Raw genomic sequence first — 15,594 nt, 5'->3', positions numbered from 1 at the left:
TCTTGTGAGTCTCCCATGAATAACATGGAACACGGAATTCTCCACCCTCGTAGGGACCTTAGAGATGATTGACTGTGGTGTTTTTCTTTGGCTGATGAAGAAGTGGAACTAAGGAAGTTTGGTGACTGAACTCAGACCATATCATCATTGGTGCAGGAGACAGAAAGGGAGGGCTTTGTTCCAGGGCCCACACCGTGTCAGCACATAGTCAGAGGCTCTCGGGGCCTTCCCAGAGTTAATGACTGAACACCCATTGTGTCTCTGCTGCAGGTGGTCAACAGAGGCGACCCATATCCTCAGGAGGTAAGCGCCACTGTCCAAAATGTCATGGAAAGGCTGGAGTACTGCAACCCCTACCGATTGGTGTGGCAATCCAAGGTAGGTGGCTTCCACACTGGCGGGCAGCCAGCTCTTTTGGTAAAGTTTATTTTATGAGTTATAAAATCGTTAGATTTGGCTCTTACACATGGACAGGCTCTTCCATAACCTGATTGCTCACCATGGGCAGAAAGAACTCTGCAAGTGAGTAAGATAGAAGGGGAAATCAAGTGACTCGTGGAGCTCCATTGGTTTAATATTTTACCTTTAGCTGCAATGACAGAAACTGTTATTTATTTATATTGAGGCAACTTCTGGGATTCAAGTTTCCATGTGAAAATATCAAAATCCATTCAAGCAGGTGTAAAGAGTGGCTCTTGCCCCCAGTGGGCAGTGCGTGTGCCCAGGGGGGCAAACAGGGGTACTACAGACCATCAGGAGGCATGGTCCACTTACGCATTCGTCTATCTTTCGCATAGGTTGGTCCGATGCCCTGGTTGGGTCCTCAAACAGACGAATCCATCAAAGGGCTTTGTGAGAGGGGGAGGAAGAATATCCTCTTGGTTCCGATAGCGTTTACCAGTGACCATATTGAAACGCTGTATGAGCTGGACATCGAGTACTCTCAAGTTTTAGCCAAGGAGGTAAATGCACCCATCTGCCTTCATCCCATGATGACTTCTTTTAAAAGGAAATTTTCTCTGCAACTAACTAATGTATCATTCAGAAATATTGTTTACTGTATTTGTTTGCATGTACGGTGTCCTCATTCTCCCGAATAATACTTTATCTGAGTAATAATCTCAACACATTGAGTTAATTCCATGCAGTGGGAGGGGAAACCTGTGCTTTCCTTAAACCAGGTGCCCCAGGGATCACTGTGGCTGACATCATTTTGTTTAGTTTGAGTTACTGGGCTACTCGAAAGTAATAACAACTATATTTCTTTAAGAAAAAAGAAATGTACTTCTCACTAATTCCAAAGGAAAACATTTTATTGTTTTATAATTTCTTCTCTTTGCCAAATCATGACCTTTACTCAGGGCTATTATTACATGGCTTCTTGTTGAGTGTCAAGGCATATAGGAGTCATTGTCATTTAAAAGAAGAGCATGAAATGAACGTGGAAGCAATGTGTGGTGTGATTTCCTTGACCTCTTTTATGCACTCACTTAATTAGCTGTTTGCTGCCATGTTGTGATCAGTCTGATTATTGAAATAAATACCATCTTTGGTGTCTTGTAGTATGAGATGGATGTGAATTGTCATTCAGGAAGGAGAAAAACTATTGTTCATCTGTGTCCTGGCTTTTGAGAGCCGGCCTAAAACCTATTCCAATATATAACTTTATTTTTATGGGAAGTGTGGAAGCGTTGGGACCCAAGAAACCCTTTCCTCCCTCTCTGCCAGAGTTTCTGGCCCTGGTCACCCCAAGTGTGATAGATGGAGGCCCATCCTGCAGGAGACTTCACCCACTCTGGGACTGGGCAGCAGGTGTAAGGCAGGGTAGAGAGTGGGTGGGGGCAGAACTTGAGCTAACACCCGACCCCCGTGGAATTTGAATTTCCATGCTGGACATCAATCAGACATGGGTGAAGTTAGGGAGCACCTAAGTTTCTTGTCAGTGGTTCTGACACAGGATTTGCAGGCAAGTTGTAATTGGCTAAGGAATGGCTGCAGCATTGTCTATGGATTTTGTTTAAAGATGCCTTCTGTATCTCACCATGAGCTTGGCTAATTGTGAACTTGCTAAAACTTCAGTGAAAATATAGTTTATACCAATATGTTTGGAAAACAATTTTTTTATTTTAAATTTGTTATGATTTTATAAATTTGCTTAGAGATGAAATCTGGCTCTATCAACCAGGCTGGAGTGCAGTGGCACAATCATAGCTCCCTGCAGCCTCAAAGTCCCGGGCTCAGGTGATCCTCTTTCCAGCTACCTGAGTAGCTGGGACTACAGGTGCACATGGAATTTCAGTGTTGATATATATATTTTCTAGTCAGTGTATCGCTGACTCTCCCATCAACATTGTTGGAGAATGCCCTTTGCCAACACTGGTTATTCTGTTGTAACTGACTTTTATATGAAGTTTGAGAATACAGCCTCTTCAGTTGAGATCCATGTGTTTGCTGAATCTCAGCGTTTTTCCCATTCCAGTCTCCTGATGTTAATGCTAATCTAAAAGATCGAGTAACTGAGGCCAGGTGTGGTGGTTCACACCTGTAATCTCAATACTTTGGGAGGCTGAGGCAGGTGGATCACCTGAGGTCAGGAGTTTGAGACCAGCCTGGTCAACATGGTGAAACTCCATCTCTACTAAAATACAAAACTTAGCCAGGCGTGGTGGTACATGCCGGTAATCCCAGCTACTTGGGAGGCTGAGGCAGGAAAATCACCTGAATCTGGGAGGTGGAGGTTGCAATGAGCTAAGATTGCACTACTGCACTCCAGCTTGGGCAACAGACTGAGACTCCCTCTCAAAAAAAAAATAAATAAATAAATAAAATAAAATAAATAAAAAATAAAAGACTAAGTAATTGAAAAGCTATCAGAAGAAAAGGGAAAGAGAAGAATCCTAACTACCTGAGTAAATCATAATTAGACCATTTTCAGTTATTAGGCAGTGGATATTTTTGGAGCTGGGAGCAGGGATGGTACTGAAACAATCCTCCCATTGTTTTCCTTTAGATTTTTCTCCATAACAATATATTTCAGGCCAGACTTGGCGGCTCACACCTGTAATCCCAGCACTTTGGGAGGCCGAGGCGGGTGGATCATTTGAGGTCAGGGGGTCAAGACCAGCCTGGCCAACATGGTGAAACCTTGCCTCTACCAAAAATACAAAAATTAGCTGGGCATGGTGGCGGGTGCCTGTAATCTCAGCTACTCGAGAGGCTGAGGCAGGATGATCCCTTCAACCCGGGAGGCAGAGGTTGCAGTGAGCCAAGATTGCGCCATTGCACTCCAGCCTGGGTGACAGAGCAGGACTCCATCTCCAAAAAAAAAAAAAGAATATATTTTAAAACCCAACTCTGAATTGGATCCAGTGTAGGTCCAATATACATTTTATAGTCAATAAGTTAATTTACCTCATTTTGGCACTTGTTATCAAAACAAATATGAAACTATATTTAAAGCAACATTCTACTTAGGAAGAGTCTGTAAAATTATGCACTAACAAAATAGAATAAAAAAAGAATGGTAAACAGATTTAAATTGCTTGAGAATTTCATCAAGTGTAACCACAAAAAGGATTTGCAAACAAACCACCTGTAGGAAGGTAATGGGGAAGGGGAAGGAAATTAGAATTGAGGAATAATTTATGATAACAGAATCAACATACAGCCCTGCCCCAAGAGTATTTTTCATTAATGAGCAGTCTGTGAACAGTTGAAGTCAGACTTTGAATTGTGTGTGTGTATATCTGTGTGTATTTATTTTTTTGTAGCAGTTTCTTTGAAAAAAAAGGAAAATAAAATATGTCTGTGTTTTTCCTCCCTTTTCTCATTTGATTCAGTGTGGAGTTGAAAACATCAGAAGAGCTGAGTCTCTTAATGGAAATCCATTGTTCTCTAAGGTATCTACAGTGTTACAATCATTTTAGTAGAACATACCAGAGAGTAATCCTCTGAGAAACTCTTGCAGAATATTGGTTTTTCTCACATATTAGAACATTTGGAGTTCCAATTAATTACAAAAATAAAATCGAATTCCTTATCTACTCAGTCTTTTTTCCTTCAGATAGCCCCAATTTTCTGATTTCTACCCACCTGTAACTATGTTTGATTTAAAACCTGCTTTCCAGAGAAAAGGCCTAGTGGGTGGGGTAAGAGGTTTTCATTTCCTGAAATCTCTGTTTTAACTTTCTCTAAGCTGAGGATTCTCAGGAAGGGAAGATGCTGTAGAATTTGGTTCAAAGGGCTCACCACTTGGATGAAAAGAAACCCCAAGCCAGAGCGCTGACCTGGGCAGCCGGAGGAGGGGGCATGGCAGACGAACAGACCGTGTGCTTCTCATGCGTCTTTGCCTCTTGTCTGTCTTCCAGGCCCTGGCCGACTTGGTGCATTCACACATCCAGTCAAACGAGCTGTGTTCTAAGCAGCTGACCCTGAGCTGTCCGCTCTGTGTCAATCCTGTCTGCAGGGAGACTAAATCCTTCTTCACCAGCCAGCAGCTGTGACCCCGGCCGGTGGACCCCGTGGCATTAGGCAAATGCCCAACCTCCAGATACCTCCAATGTGGAGAGGATGTTATTTAGAGATCAAGGAAGGAAGTCATCCTTCCTTGATATATATACAGCCTTTGGGTACAAATTGTGTGATTTCTTGAGGATTGGACTCTTGATGGATTTCTATTTTTATATAACTATACAGTAAGCATTTGTATTTTCTCTCTCTAGGTATAAGTTACTAGTTTGGAATGTCCACTAGGACCTTTAATAAATGAGTTAAAAATTTGTCTTATGAGACACACCTATTTTAAGTACAGATTTTGGCTTTATTGCCCAAAACCCTCCTGAAAGGGTACAGAGAGTCCCCTCTCTGGGCTGGCAGTGTGAATGAGATCTGTTTAGTCTCGTGCATATAGTTGCTGTTTTTTAAATGAACATAGTTGAGTATTTGAAGTGAATTTGAAAAAGAAATGTTACTTAATCTTTCCCTAAGCCCATGGGTTACAGAATGCTAGGGAGGCAATTTGGTTACCTGTAATGGCTGCTTTTGCCAGCGAGGCCACCATTCATTGGTCATCTTGGTATTTGTGTGTGAATCTCACTTTCCTCAATGTAAAAAGGTATCAAGTACGGATTTCAGAAGTGCTCTGAGATTCCCCATACACCCAAGGCTAATAAACGTGTACAAGTACAGTGTTCATGATACGTGCCTTGGTGGGAGTCCGTGGTGCCACAGGGAAGGGGCTCCCACTGCTTCTGGTCTCAAGGGACAGTGCTGCTGGAAAGGCTAATGATGAGCTTCACCCTGGAGCTCCTCCCGGGACCTTGCAAGCCTTTGCATCCAGCATCTTCTCTATCTTAGCTGAATGCCTTCTTTCCGCACATTTGTTTCAAGAATTATTTTATAAAGTCAACAATACTTTGCTTGAATTCTTTCTTAATTTACGATTTTTTATTATAAAAATTTATAGCGATACAATGGGACATGTGAAGAATACAGAAAAGTAACCACTTTAATGCAATAACTATTATCATAATATTGTATTTCGTGCTAGTCCTTTCCTGTAGATATTTTTAATGCCATTTAATGCCATTGTCAACTTGGATTTGTGAGTGAAAAGTGTTTCTAAAAATATAGAAATAATGTCAGATCAGAATCTGATCTTCTATGTTTGTATTTAAATGGATTAAAAGATCCCCAGTGGTTCCATGAAGAATTTGTAAAGATCACTTTCTCTTTCCTTCAAGCCCTGAGACTTTGTTCTTCAAAAGAGCGTTTCCTTTTTTTTTTTTTTTTTTAAGCCAGTTTATAAAATGGAAGTATTAGGAGATTTGTAAATCTTCTATATTGAGAATTGGCTATGTTAATAAATATTACAACATCATTAAGGTTTTAACTAAGTTTGATTCATGCTGTCTGTTAAATCAAAACTGATCTAAATCAAAATTAGTAAATGTGAGGAGCTTTCTTAATACAGGAAAAGAAACATGCCATCCACTTGAGTTAATAGTTTTCCTACGTTGATGACAGCCCTCATGAGTAGCATCCACATTTTTAAAATTTCAGATTGGTTTTTCTATTAGTAGATTGTGTTTCTAGAGAAAGATACAAGGCATAGGTAATTGTTTAGGATTTTCCTCTAGCCTTTTCCATTACCTTTTTGGGGATTAGGTTCACAGTAGATTTTGAGTGACCATCCCACCATGAAGTGAATTCTCTGAGTTAGTGGTGTGGCACTGGAAGGAAGGTTATTTTTGGAGCCACTCTCTCTCCTTAAGGAAACTTCCCAAGGGTCTGCTTCAATTCTTCAATGACTTCAGAGGTGAAAAAATATTTTTATGGAGATGATGCAGAAAACTCCAATTCAGGAGCCCTTGCGAGTATATCTGAAGCACTTATTTGCTAAGAAAACCTGAATTGATAGCAGTACTGTGCTGTCTGGAATAATGTCCTTGATCCTGAGTTGGGACCAGACCAGCTTTTACAGTGACAGGCAAAGAGGGATTTATTGAGATCACTGCTCATGGCTTTTGTTGCTGTAAGAAGTGTTGCCTTTGATTGTTACTAACCATGGATGGATAACGGTCATACATTAGGCTAGTGTTTGGTAGGACAAAATCTTTTTAGAGCTTTGAGAATTGTCATCCTGTTGGTCAACTTTGAAATACAAATGTTTGCCCTGGTAATTAGCAATGAACTGCTGGCAGTTTCTTCAAGCTGTGTATGTACAGATCTGGCTTTTAATTGAAGAATCAACTTCTACAGAAACTTTTGCAGGGACAGTGTTGATGAGGCAGTTTAGCTTGCCAGGGTGATGATAAAGCCCAGCTCCCTGCATGTATAGCGCTCTTCTAAAGAATATGCATTCTTGAACTACTTAACTTTTTAAAACTCAAAATAAATTTTTGCACTCAAGATTTGCTTCATATCAGGAGAAATGAACTCGTTTTTTGTTTGTTTGTTTGTTTGTTTTTTTAAGATGGAGTCTTGCTATGTCACCCAGGCTGGAGGGCAGTGGTGCGATCTCGGCTCACTGCTACCTCCACCTCCTGGGCTCAAGTGATCCTCCCACCTCAGCCTCCAAGTAGCTGGGACTACAGGAGTGCATCACCACACCGGGCTACTTTTTTATATTTTTTGTAGAGATGGGGTTTTGCCATGTTGTCCAGGCTGGTCTTGAACTCCTGGGCTCAAGGGATTCTCCTGCCTCAGTCTCCCAAAGTGCTGGGATTACAAGGATGAGCCTCTGCACCCGGCCCTGAACTCATTATTAAAAGCCCTTTGAATGTGAGGCTGGGTGACGTGCCTTACATGTGTAATTCCAATACTTTGGAAGGCCGAGGTTGGAGAATTGCTTGATCCCAAGAGTTCAAGACCAGCCTGGGCAACATAGGGAGACCCTGACTACAAAAAATAAAAATTAACTGGGTGTAGTGGCACATGCCTGTAGTTCCAGCTACTTAGGAGTCTGAGGTGGTAGGATTGCTTGAGCCCAGCAGTTTGAGGTTGTAGTGAGGTGTGATTGCACCACTGCACTCCAGCCTGGGTGGCAGAGGAAGACCCTGTCCCAAAATTTAAAAAAAGAAAAGAAATACGGAGACTGGGTCATTTATAAAGGAAAGAGGTTTAATTGACTCAGTTCGGCTTTCTGAGGAAGCCTTAGGAAATTGACAATCATGGCAGAAGGGGAAGCAGATGTCTTACATGGCAGCGAGTGAGAGCAAGCAAGTGGGGGAAGAGCCCCTTATACAACCATCAGATCTTGTGAGAACTCACTATCACAAGAACAGCATGGGGGAACTGTCTCCATGTTCCAGTCTCCTTCCACCAGGTCCCTCCCTCAACACGTGGGGATTATGGGGATTACAATTTGAGATGAGATTTGGGTGGGGAACAGAGCCAAATCATATCATTCCACCCTGGCCCCTCCCAAATCTCACATCCTTTTTACATTTCAAAACCAATCATGCCTTCCCAACAGTCCTCCAGAGTCTTAACTCATTCCAGCATTAACCCAAAAGTCCAAGTTCAAAGTCTCATCCGAGACAAGGCAAGTCCCTTTTGCCTGTGAGCCTGTAACATTAAAAGCAAGTTAGTTACTTCCAAGATACAATGGGAGTACAGACATTGGTAAATGTTCCCATTCCAAATGGGAGAAATTGGCCAAAACACAGGGGCTACAGGCCCCATGCACCACTGCACTCCACTGCAAGTCTGAAACCCGGCAGGGCACTCCTTAAATCTTTTTTTTTTTTTTTTTTTGAGATGGAGTCTCGCTCTGTTGCCCAGGCTGGAGTACAGTGGCATGGTCTCGGCTCACTGCAACCTCCGCCTCTTAGGTTCAAAGGATCATACTGCCTCAGCCTCCAGAGTAGCTTGGCTACTCAGGCGTGTGCCACCATGCCCGGCTAATTTTTGTATTTTTAGTAGAGATGGGGTTTCACCATGTTGGTCAGGCTGGTCTCTAACTCCTGACCTCGTGATCCACCCGCCTCGGCCTCCGAAAGTGTTGGGATTACAGGCGTTAGCCACCACCCCCGGCCTACTCATTAAATCTTAAAGTTCCGGAATAATCTCCTTGGACTCCATGTCTCACCTCCAGGTCACGCTGATGGAAGAGGTGGGCTAATCTTTCTCATAAATTGGGTATTTAATTCAAGAAACCATAACTTAAGGCATGTAAAAGAGATCCTTTGCTCAATGTGATGCCACTGTGCTTATCCAAAGTATATTATTATTACCCACAAAGGGTGAGAGATTAGGCTGCAGCCATACCCCAAGTGGAGTGAGCAGCAAGACCTGCCCCCTGCTCAGAGTGTAGACGACTGGGGGCACCTGCATTCCTAGGGGCTCTGCCGTATGAGCTCCTGTCGATGTGGCAAAGGACCACCTTGCCCAACGATAGCGAGAAGGCAGAATTTAAAGCTGGCAGCTGTAAGCGAACGTCTGTGTGTGTGCACACGAGGGCACGTGAAGGCACAGGTGCATCAGCCAGGAACCTCCAATTCACCTCTTAACCTTCTCACCTCACCTGAAACCCCCTCTGCCAGAATCCTGAAGGTGGCCCAGGAACATGGCTCCCAATGTTAGGTGGAAATGGGAAATTCATTGAGATGTCACAAGCTGGAATAAGAAAATTCTGAGCTCACCCGGAAACCACTGCCCTAAATTAAGATTATTCAGCTTCTCAATTTTTAATAGCAAAATGGAGACCTGAGTGTGGATAACTTTTAGTATCTGTGGGGGATCCTGGAACCAATTCCCTACCAATATAGAAGGACAACTGTCTACAGTACTTGAAGTATTATTAACTACATTCGCCATGCTGTATGTTAGATCCCCAGAACATATTTATCCTGCATATCTAAAATTTTGATCATCTTACAAACCTTCAATTTTTTTTGCCAATTTTCTCCAGCTAGACACTTGTGCAATACGGCTATTATCTGATCTTTGCCTTAAATGTTGTGCTTCTTTTCCATATGCACGTATTTTGCAAAATATAAAGTGTGCAGCGCTATATAGCACTAAGCCAAGTGGTGGGTACCTGCAGGTGCTTCAGAGAAGTAAATTCATGCTGCTAATATTTGTTGAATGGCACAAATATGATGAGCAATAGCAGGTGGTGCCCTTCAGCCAGACCATCGCTCCGTGCGTGTGATGCATCTTGCCAAAGAGTAGTTCTGGGAGGTGGTTGCCTCTAGAGAACACATTCCTAATATTCTGGGGTCCCGTGAGAGAAACAAATGCTTTTGCTTTTGATGTGGGACTCTTATTAAGCCTTTCTTCAGAGAAAAGGAAGTGAAAAATGCACCCCATGATAATCAGTTTCTTACAACATACTGTGATAGTACCGGCTTCGTTGTTTTTAGCTGGAATCATTAGCTTCCATTTTTAGAATAACAGCTATTGGCTAAATTAGGCTACAGTAGGCCATTAAGATGGATGTTGGAATTAAAAACATTTTTGGAAAAAAGCCTGCTTTGAGCCTTTGTTATAAGCCCTTGGGTAGAGATCTGGGTCCTGTTTCTGGTTTCTTGTGAGCCTTCACTCTGACAGTTTTGTTTCCAGAAACACACTCTTAGCCTGCTCCTGAAATGGGAACAGACAGGCCAACTTCCCCTCTCCAGTCTCCCCTGCGGGCCAAAGCTTTACTTTCCTGTCATGTTAAGAAAGAATAGATTGAACCTTGATAATCCATGTAGTATTCTGTATTTTTACCTTTTCCTTATTTAAAAAAAAGTGTATATATGGCATGGAATTGATTGCACAGGCACATGGCATGTTGGCTTGTGAACCAATTGTTAAAATTTCAAGTTAACAATCATTAAAATAATATCTTTCAAATTAAGTTATATTAAAAACAATGGTAACATTCTAAATTCATTACGTTCTAATTATTTCACCCTATGTTTTTGTTGTTGATTAGACTTAAGAAAGTGATGGGAAAAGTGTTAATAACACAGTACATAAGTTGTTGCTGTAGCCATTACATTGTGATATTCACAAACACTTGAACACTTGAATAGTCTTCCATTATTTGAAAACTATTATTCAATTTATCCAAGTGAAGTATTGGCATACAAAGAAGTTGTTTCATATTTGCATTGCTCATTAATGTAAACAAAACGTCGATATGTGTGAACTATACTTGTTGATCAATTGCAACCATAGGTTGGCTGCAGATACAAGAGCTTGGTAAAAATCAACAAAAGCATTCTCTGAGAATGAATTGGCTATATGGAATTTATAGGAAAGTGTATTGTGTATTTTATTATTATTTGTAAATTGTGTGTTCCACATCTTTTAGATTAGTAAAATTTATAGTAAACATACTCTCACACATACATTACATGCATAGACTGTTTTTCAGATTGCTGGTTAGTCACCATTTACCAGCACACTGCTGCCTAAAAGGGAACTTTTCTGGGACAATGGAAACGATATCTGTGGATTGCACACTTGTATTATTCTCCACATTCATGATGTAGAGAGGCAGCTCTCTCTATAATCTCTGCCTATTTGGAGCAAAAGTTACCCCCACAGTGAGTAGGGGTATAAGTCTTTTTAGTAAGATTCCGTTTGACTCCACCAAAAACCCATGGGCCTGTAGTACTAACAGAATCCATGGAAAGTGATTCCCAATCAACAGTTTCAGCCAGAGGGCTAAAAGGGACAAAAACTTTCCGATGACAAAGGTCTGTCTGAAAAGTACGTTTTGTTTTACTTGTCATCTCATCCGGCCCTGAAAACTTGTCACGGGGGAAGACCAGCACAGCAGTGGGTAAGCACCCACTTCAGGGGAGCATGAATTGCTCATTCTCAAGATTAGGCAGTGGGGAACAAAGTAGTCTCTTCCCGTCCATTCCTCTGGGAGGGCTCCACCTTACAGTGTACATGACTACACTGGAGAGAATGAGATGGAACCCTGTGTGCACAGCTGTAGAGCTCCAGCTGGCTCCTGAAGGCAGCCGACCTTTTCACTAACACTGGTGAGACTCTCACCAATGTGTCCCCATCATACTCTAGAGCCTCAGGTTGCATGGGTCCTATTTTTCCTGAAGCAAAGCAATCTTTTCCCGAAGCTACACTCTGCAGACAAGCAGCTTCTTTTATTTGTATCTTTCTCCTGTCAATTGCATGACAGAAAAAAAAAACAGTGTCAAACAGTGAATTCTAACCCCTTCCTATGCCTCAGAGCTTGACAGAAATAAAGACAGCTGCTCCATGCAGCCACTTCACCTTTTTGTGTCCCCCAAGCCTCTCCCTGGGCCTCTTCTGAACTCCTGGTTCACTCTGTGTTTCTGCGATGCTTTCTTCTGTTTCCAGTTGCGGTATTACCCTTTGCTGCAATCCCTTGATCCTCAGGAGCTAGGAATATATTCAAGGTTTTATGCCTGATCCCTTCTGAATCCCCCAAAGGCCAAGTACCGAGCCGAGCCGTGGTGGTATCCAGCAGCAAAGGCTAGCCTGGCTTTACCTTCCTAAGAGCCGAACGTCTCTTCAGGAGCGTGATCAGACATCTCATTGCAGCTGTAAAACATGAGGTAGCATTTTGAGGCTACGTGGCTGCTTGGTTACATTCCCTTCTCAAAAAAATTTAAATGGGTTTCCCTAGACTAAGGATATGCACAGCCAAATGCTCCTGCCTGCATTAGAGCCATCTGGGCCAAATTATCTCCTGATCATGTTTTCACTCTCAGCTGAGTCGTCCTCAAGTGCAGTGTAGAGATTGTTCAGGAAGCACCAGTGAAGACGGCCCAACGACTGGAAAGCCGGAAGACGGGGCAAACACGTTATCAAGCCTTTCCGCTCAGCGAAGTCTGACTTCGGGGCAAGACTGGGTTGTCTGACACAGACGTGGGCACTGCCGTGGTGAGCAGGACATTCTTCTGTCCCGGCTCAGAGCTGGGCTGTCTGTTTCAAAGATTGTTTGGGTCCACCAAGTTTATAAACAAAAGAACTGTATTAGGTGGGCTTTCTTTGACTCTGGGGAAAACACAGCAAAAGGAAACAAACTTAAGTGACCTCAAGGAGGGATGGAGAGTGGGCAGATTGGCAAGGTTTATAAATACATAAACAGTTTTCTGAATAATATGTTATTTTAAAACAACAGTCACAGCCTGCTTAGTCTGTGCAGCTGTAGTCCTGCTTAAAAACAGCAGGGGTCTGGAGGGATTGACCTTCATTTGAATATATGAATTTTTCTTTCTGAGACTGCATCCAGTGGTGTGCTGATAAATGTTTAACAACGGGCTCTCTGGGAGAAAAAGGAACCCTGATTTGTAGCATTTGCTGATTTCCATGGTGTAAATACTACCACTGCTGCTGGCTCCAAGCTACCAACATTACATTACTGATCATAGAGTTGGGAGGAGTTGTTAAAGATTGGCTTTCCTGAGCCAGCATGAGCCAGCTCCTGCACATTGCTGACTCGATTCCTTGTCAGAGGCCTTACTCACTATGTATTCTGGAATGTTTCCCCACCTTGCTCCCTTCCTGTCCTAAGCAGAGCAGAATCCTACAGAACCTAAGAAGTAATGGGAGCGTGGGGAGCCCAAGGACTGACAAGGCAGATTATTTTCACGGCAGATGGAGCACCCTCACAATGGACATTGGGAGCCTGGAGCAGACACCCCATGGACCACAGCCAAGGGCAGCCTCTTTTCAGAGAGGCCTGAGTGTGCCTGCCTGTGGGTCACAGGGAAAGGCTCTTGGTTCGATGTATTACTCTCTCTCTCTTTTTTTTTCCCCCAGAGATAGGGTCTCCTTTTGTTGCCCAGGCTGGAGTGCAGTGGTGCCATCATAACTTAACTCACTGCAGCCGCAAACTCTTGGGCTCCTCCTGCTTCAGTTTCCTGAGTTGCTGGGACTACAGGTGCATGCCACCACACCAGGCTAATTAAAAAAATTTTTTTTGTAGGGATGGGGTCTCGCTATGTTACCCAGGCTGGTCTCAAATTCCTGGCCTCAAGTGATCCTCCTGTCTCTGTCTCCCAAAGTGCTGGGATTACAGGCATGAGCCACTGCACCCAGCCTTTTAATTATTTTTTGTATGTTTAAAAATATTTAGCATTATAAGACATGTGCTCTGCCCACCTGAAAAGATGGTGTGAGAATCATCTGAGACAACGTGTAAAACCAGAGTGTAGACTAGAAAGGGCTTTGTATCTGTAGTGGACTATTATTCATTAACATCTATGAATATTTGGACATAGTACCTAGGTCATAATTTTAAAATATATTTTTCTTACTAAAAATTATTTTAAAATGTAGAAAGTAAGATAAATAAAAAAGGGGAAATTACCCATGATCTTATGACACTTTGATGAAACTAACCCCACATATTTTATGCATACTTTAAAATTACAAAAATACTCATATGTTTCTTCTATACTCTGTATTGCTCATTTAACATCTCATGGACATGTCTTATTTGTCATGACATATTACTAAACAATGATTTTGACAAATATCCTTATAGACAAAATCTTTGGACATATCCTTGATCATTTCCATAGGAAAAGTTCTTGGAAGTGTGTGTCTGAATCAAAGGTTATTCTTGCAGATTTTTTTTTTAAAGGATGAAATGAGATCATATATGTAATGTGTTTAGTACAGTGCAGTGCCTGGATATGTGTGTGTGCATGAGTGTGTGTATGTGTGTTGAAGGCCCAATAAATGGTAGTGATTATTAACTTGTATTAATTTGGTTAGCACACTATTGTTGTATTGTTCTTAGTGGTGTTATAGTTTTTTTCTGGGAGTATTATGAAGAGAGTGTGATGGCAGGAATCTAGGGGATCAGTTCTCTTGTCCTGTTTTGTTTTTGTTTTTTGAGACAAGGTCTTGCTCTGTCACTCAGGCTGGAATGCAGTGGCACAATCCTGGCTATCTGCAACCTTGACCTCCTGGGATTAAGTGATCCTCCTGCCTCAGCTTCCCAAGTAGCTGGGTGGATAAGTCTGTTTTCACACTGCTATAAAGAACTACTTGAGACTGGGTAACTTATGAAGAAAAGAAGTTTAATTGACTTCAGTTTCTGCAGGCTTAACAGGAAGCATGACTGGAAGGCCTCAGGAAACTTACAATCACAGCAGAAGGCGAAGGAGAAGCAAAGACCTTCTTCACATGGTGGCAGTAGAGAGAGAGAACGAGAGAGAAGTGCCATATACTTTTAAACCATCAGATCTTGTGAGGACTCACTATCACGAGATCACCAAGGTTAAATCTGCCCCCATTATCCAATTACCTTCCACCAGGCCCCTCCTCCAATTCTACACGAGATTTGGGTAGGGACATAAATCCAAACCATATCACTGGGACTACAGATGCACCACCATGGCCAGCTAATTCTGTGTGTGTGAGTCTGTAGAGATGAAGTCTCCCTATGTTGCCCAGACTGGACTCAAACTCCTGGGCTCAAGAGATCCTCCCACCTCAGCTTTCCAAAGTGCTCGGATTACAAGTGTAAGCCACCACACCCGGCCTGTCCTGCTTTTTCTGTTCCTTGTTACCATTTACTTTTGGTCGCTTGCCTTGATAGGGTTATAGGAAGAATGGGATTGATGGGCATAGGAAGAAGAGACAGATGACAAAGCCGTTTTTTCTTATTTATCAATAACTTTGCAAAAAGTCTGAGTGTTAAGAAAGTTGAGTTTCAGGTTAGAACAACTTGGGGGATTATGTGTGGATTTTACTTACCCTTTGCGGGTCTACAGGTGCCTCAGTATTGCCTGTGTGTGTCCTGAGTGCCCTCCTGTCCCCAAACAGCTTTCAGCAGCCTCCCAGAGGGCAGAGCCATCCATCAAAGCTGGGCGGGTCTCCAGCTCAGGTAACCACCGCACTTACACAATTGTCCCTTACGAAACGGCAGCGGGGAATGAGTTCTTCCTGTTTCTGCTCTCCTGAAGGTTTTCATGTCCATGCTAACCCACTGTGGGCCTGGGCCAAGGCCAAGTTGCCCATCAATATTTTAAAGTAGTGGTGTTATAAAATTTATGGAAGACGCACAAAGAACAATCCCCTGAAGTGACAAGCCCGCTGAGAAGGGATATTGGCTAAAAGGAGATCTCCCACTTTGAAACGGTGTGAGATCAA

The 15,594-nt window shown here is 42.5% G+C and overlaps 1 protein-coding gene across 6 annotated transcripts in view; it reads left to right on the top strand.

Moving 5' to 3' along the window:
- Positions 1 to 5,878, top strand: part of FECH (ferrochelatase) — a 37,418-nt gene extending 31,540 nt beyond the window's left edge. For all 6 annotated transcript variants that reach the window (XM_054461228.2, XM_054461227.2, XM_054461231.2 and 3 more), the window contains 4 exons: positions 271 to 378; positions 798 to 962; positions 3,840 to 3,899; positions 4,368 to 5,878. In XM_054461228.2, the coding sequence (XP_054317203.1) occupies positions 271 to 378; positions 798 to 962; positions 3,840 to 3,899; positions 4,368 to 4,502 (468 nt within the window). In that variant the 3' untranslated portion in view covers positions 4,503 to 5,878. The remainder of the gene's footprint in view (positions 1 to 270; positions 379 to 797; positions 963 to 3,839; positions 3,900 to 4,367) is intronic.
- The last annotated feature ends 9,716 nt before the right edge of the window (positions 5,879 to 15,594 follow it).

Source organism: Pongo pygmaeus, chromosome 17 (genome assembly GCF_028885625.2).
Source record: "Pongo pygmaeus isolate AG05252 chromosome 17, NHGRI_mPonPyg2-v2.0_pri, whole genome shotgun sequence".
NCBI lineage: Eukaryota > Metazoa > Chordata > Mammalia > Primates > Hominidae > Pongo > Pongo pygmaeus.
Note: the sequence above shows the minus strand (reverse complement) of the source record. Positions and strands in the feature narration are given on the sequence as shown.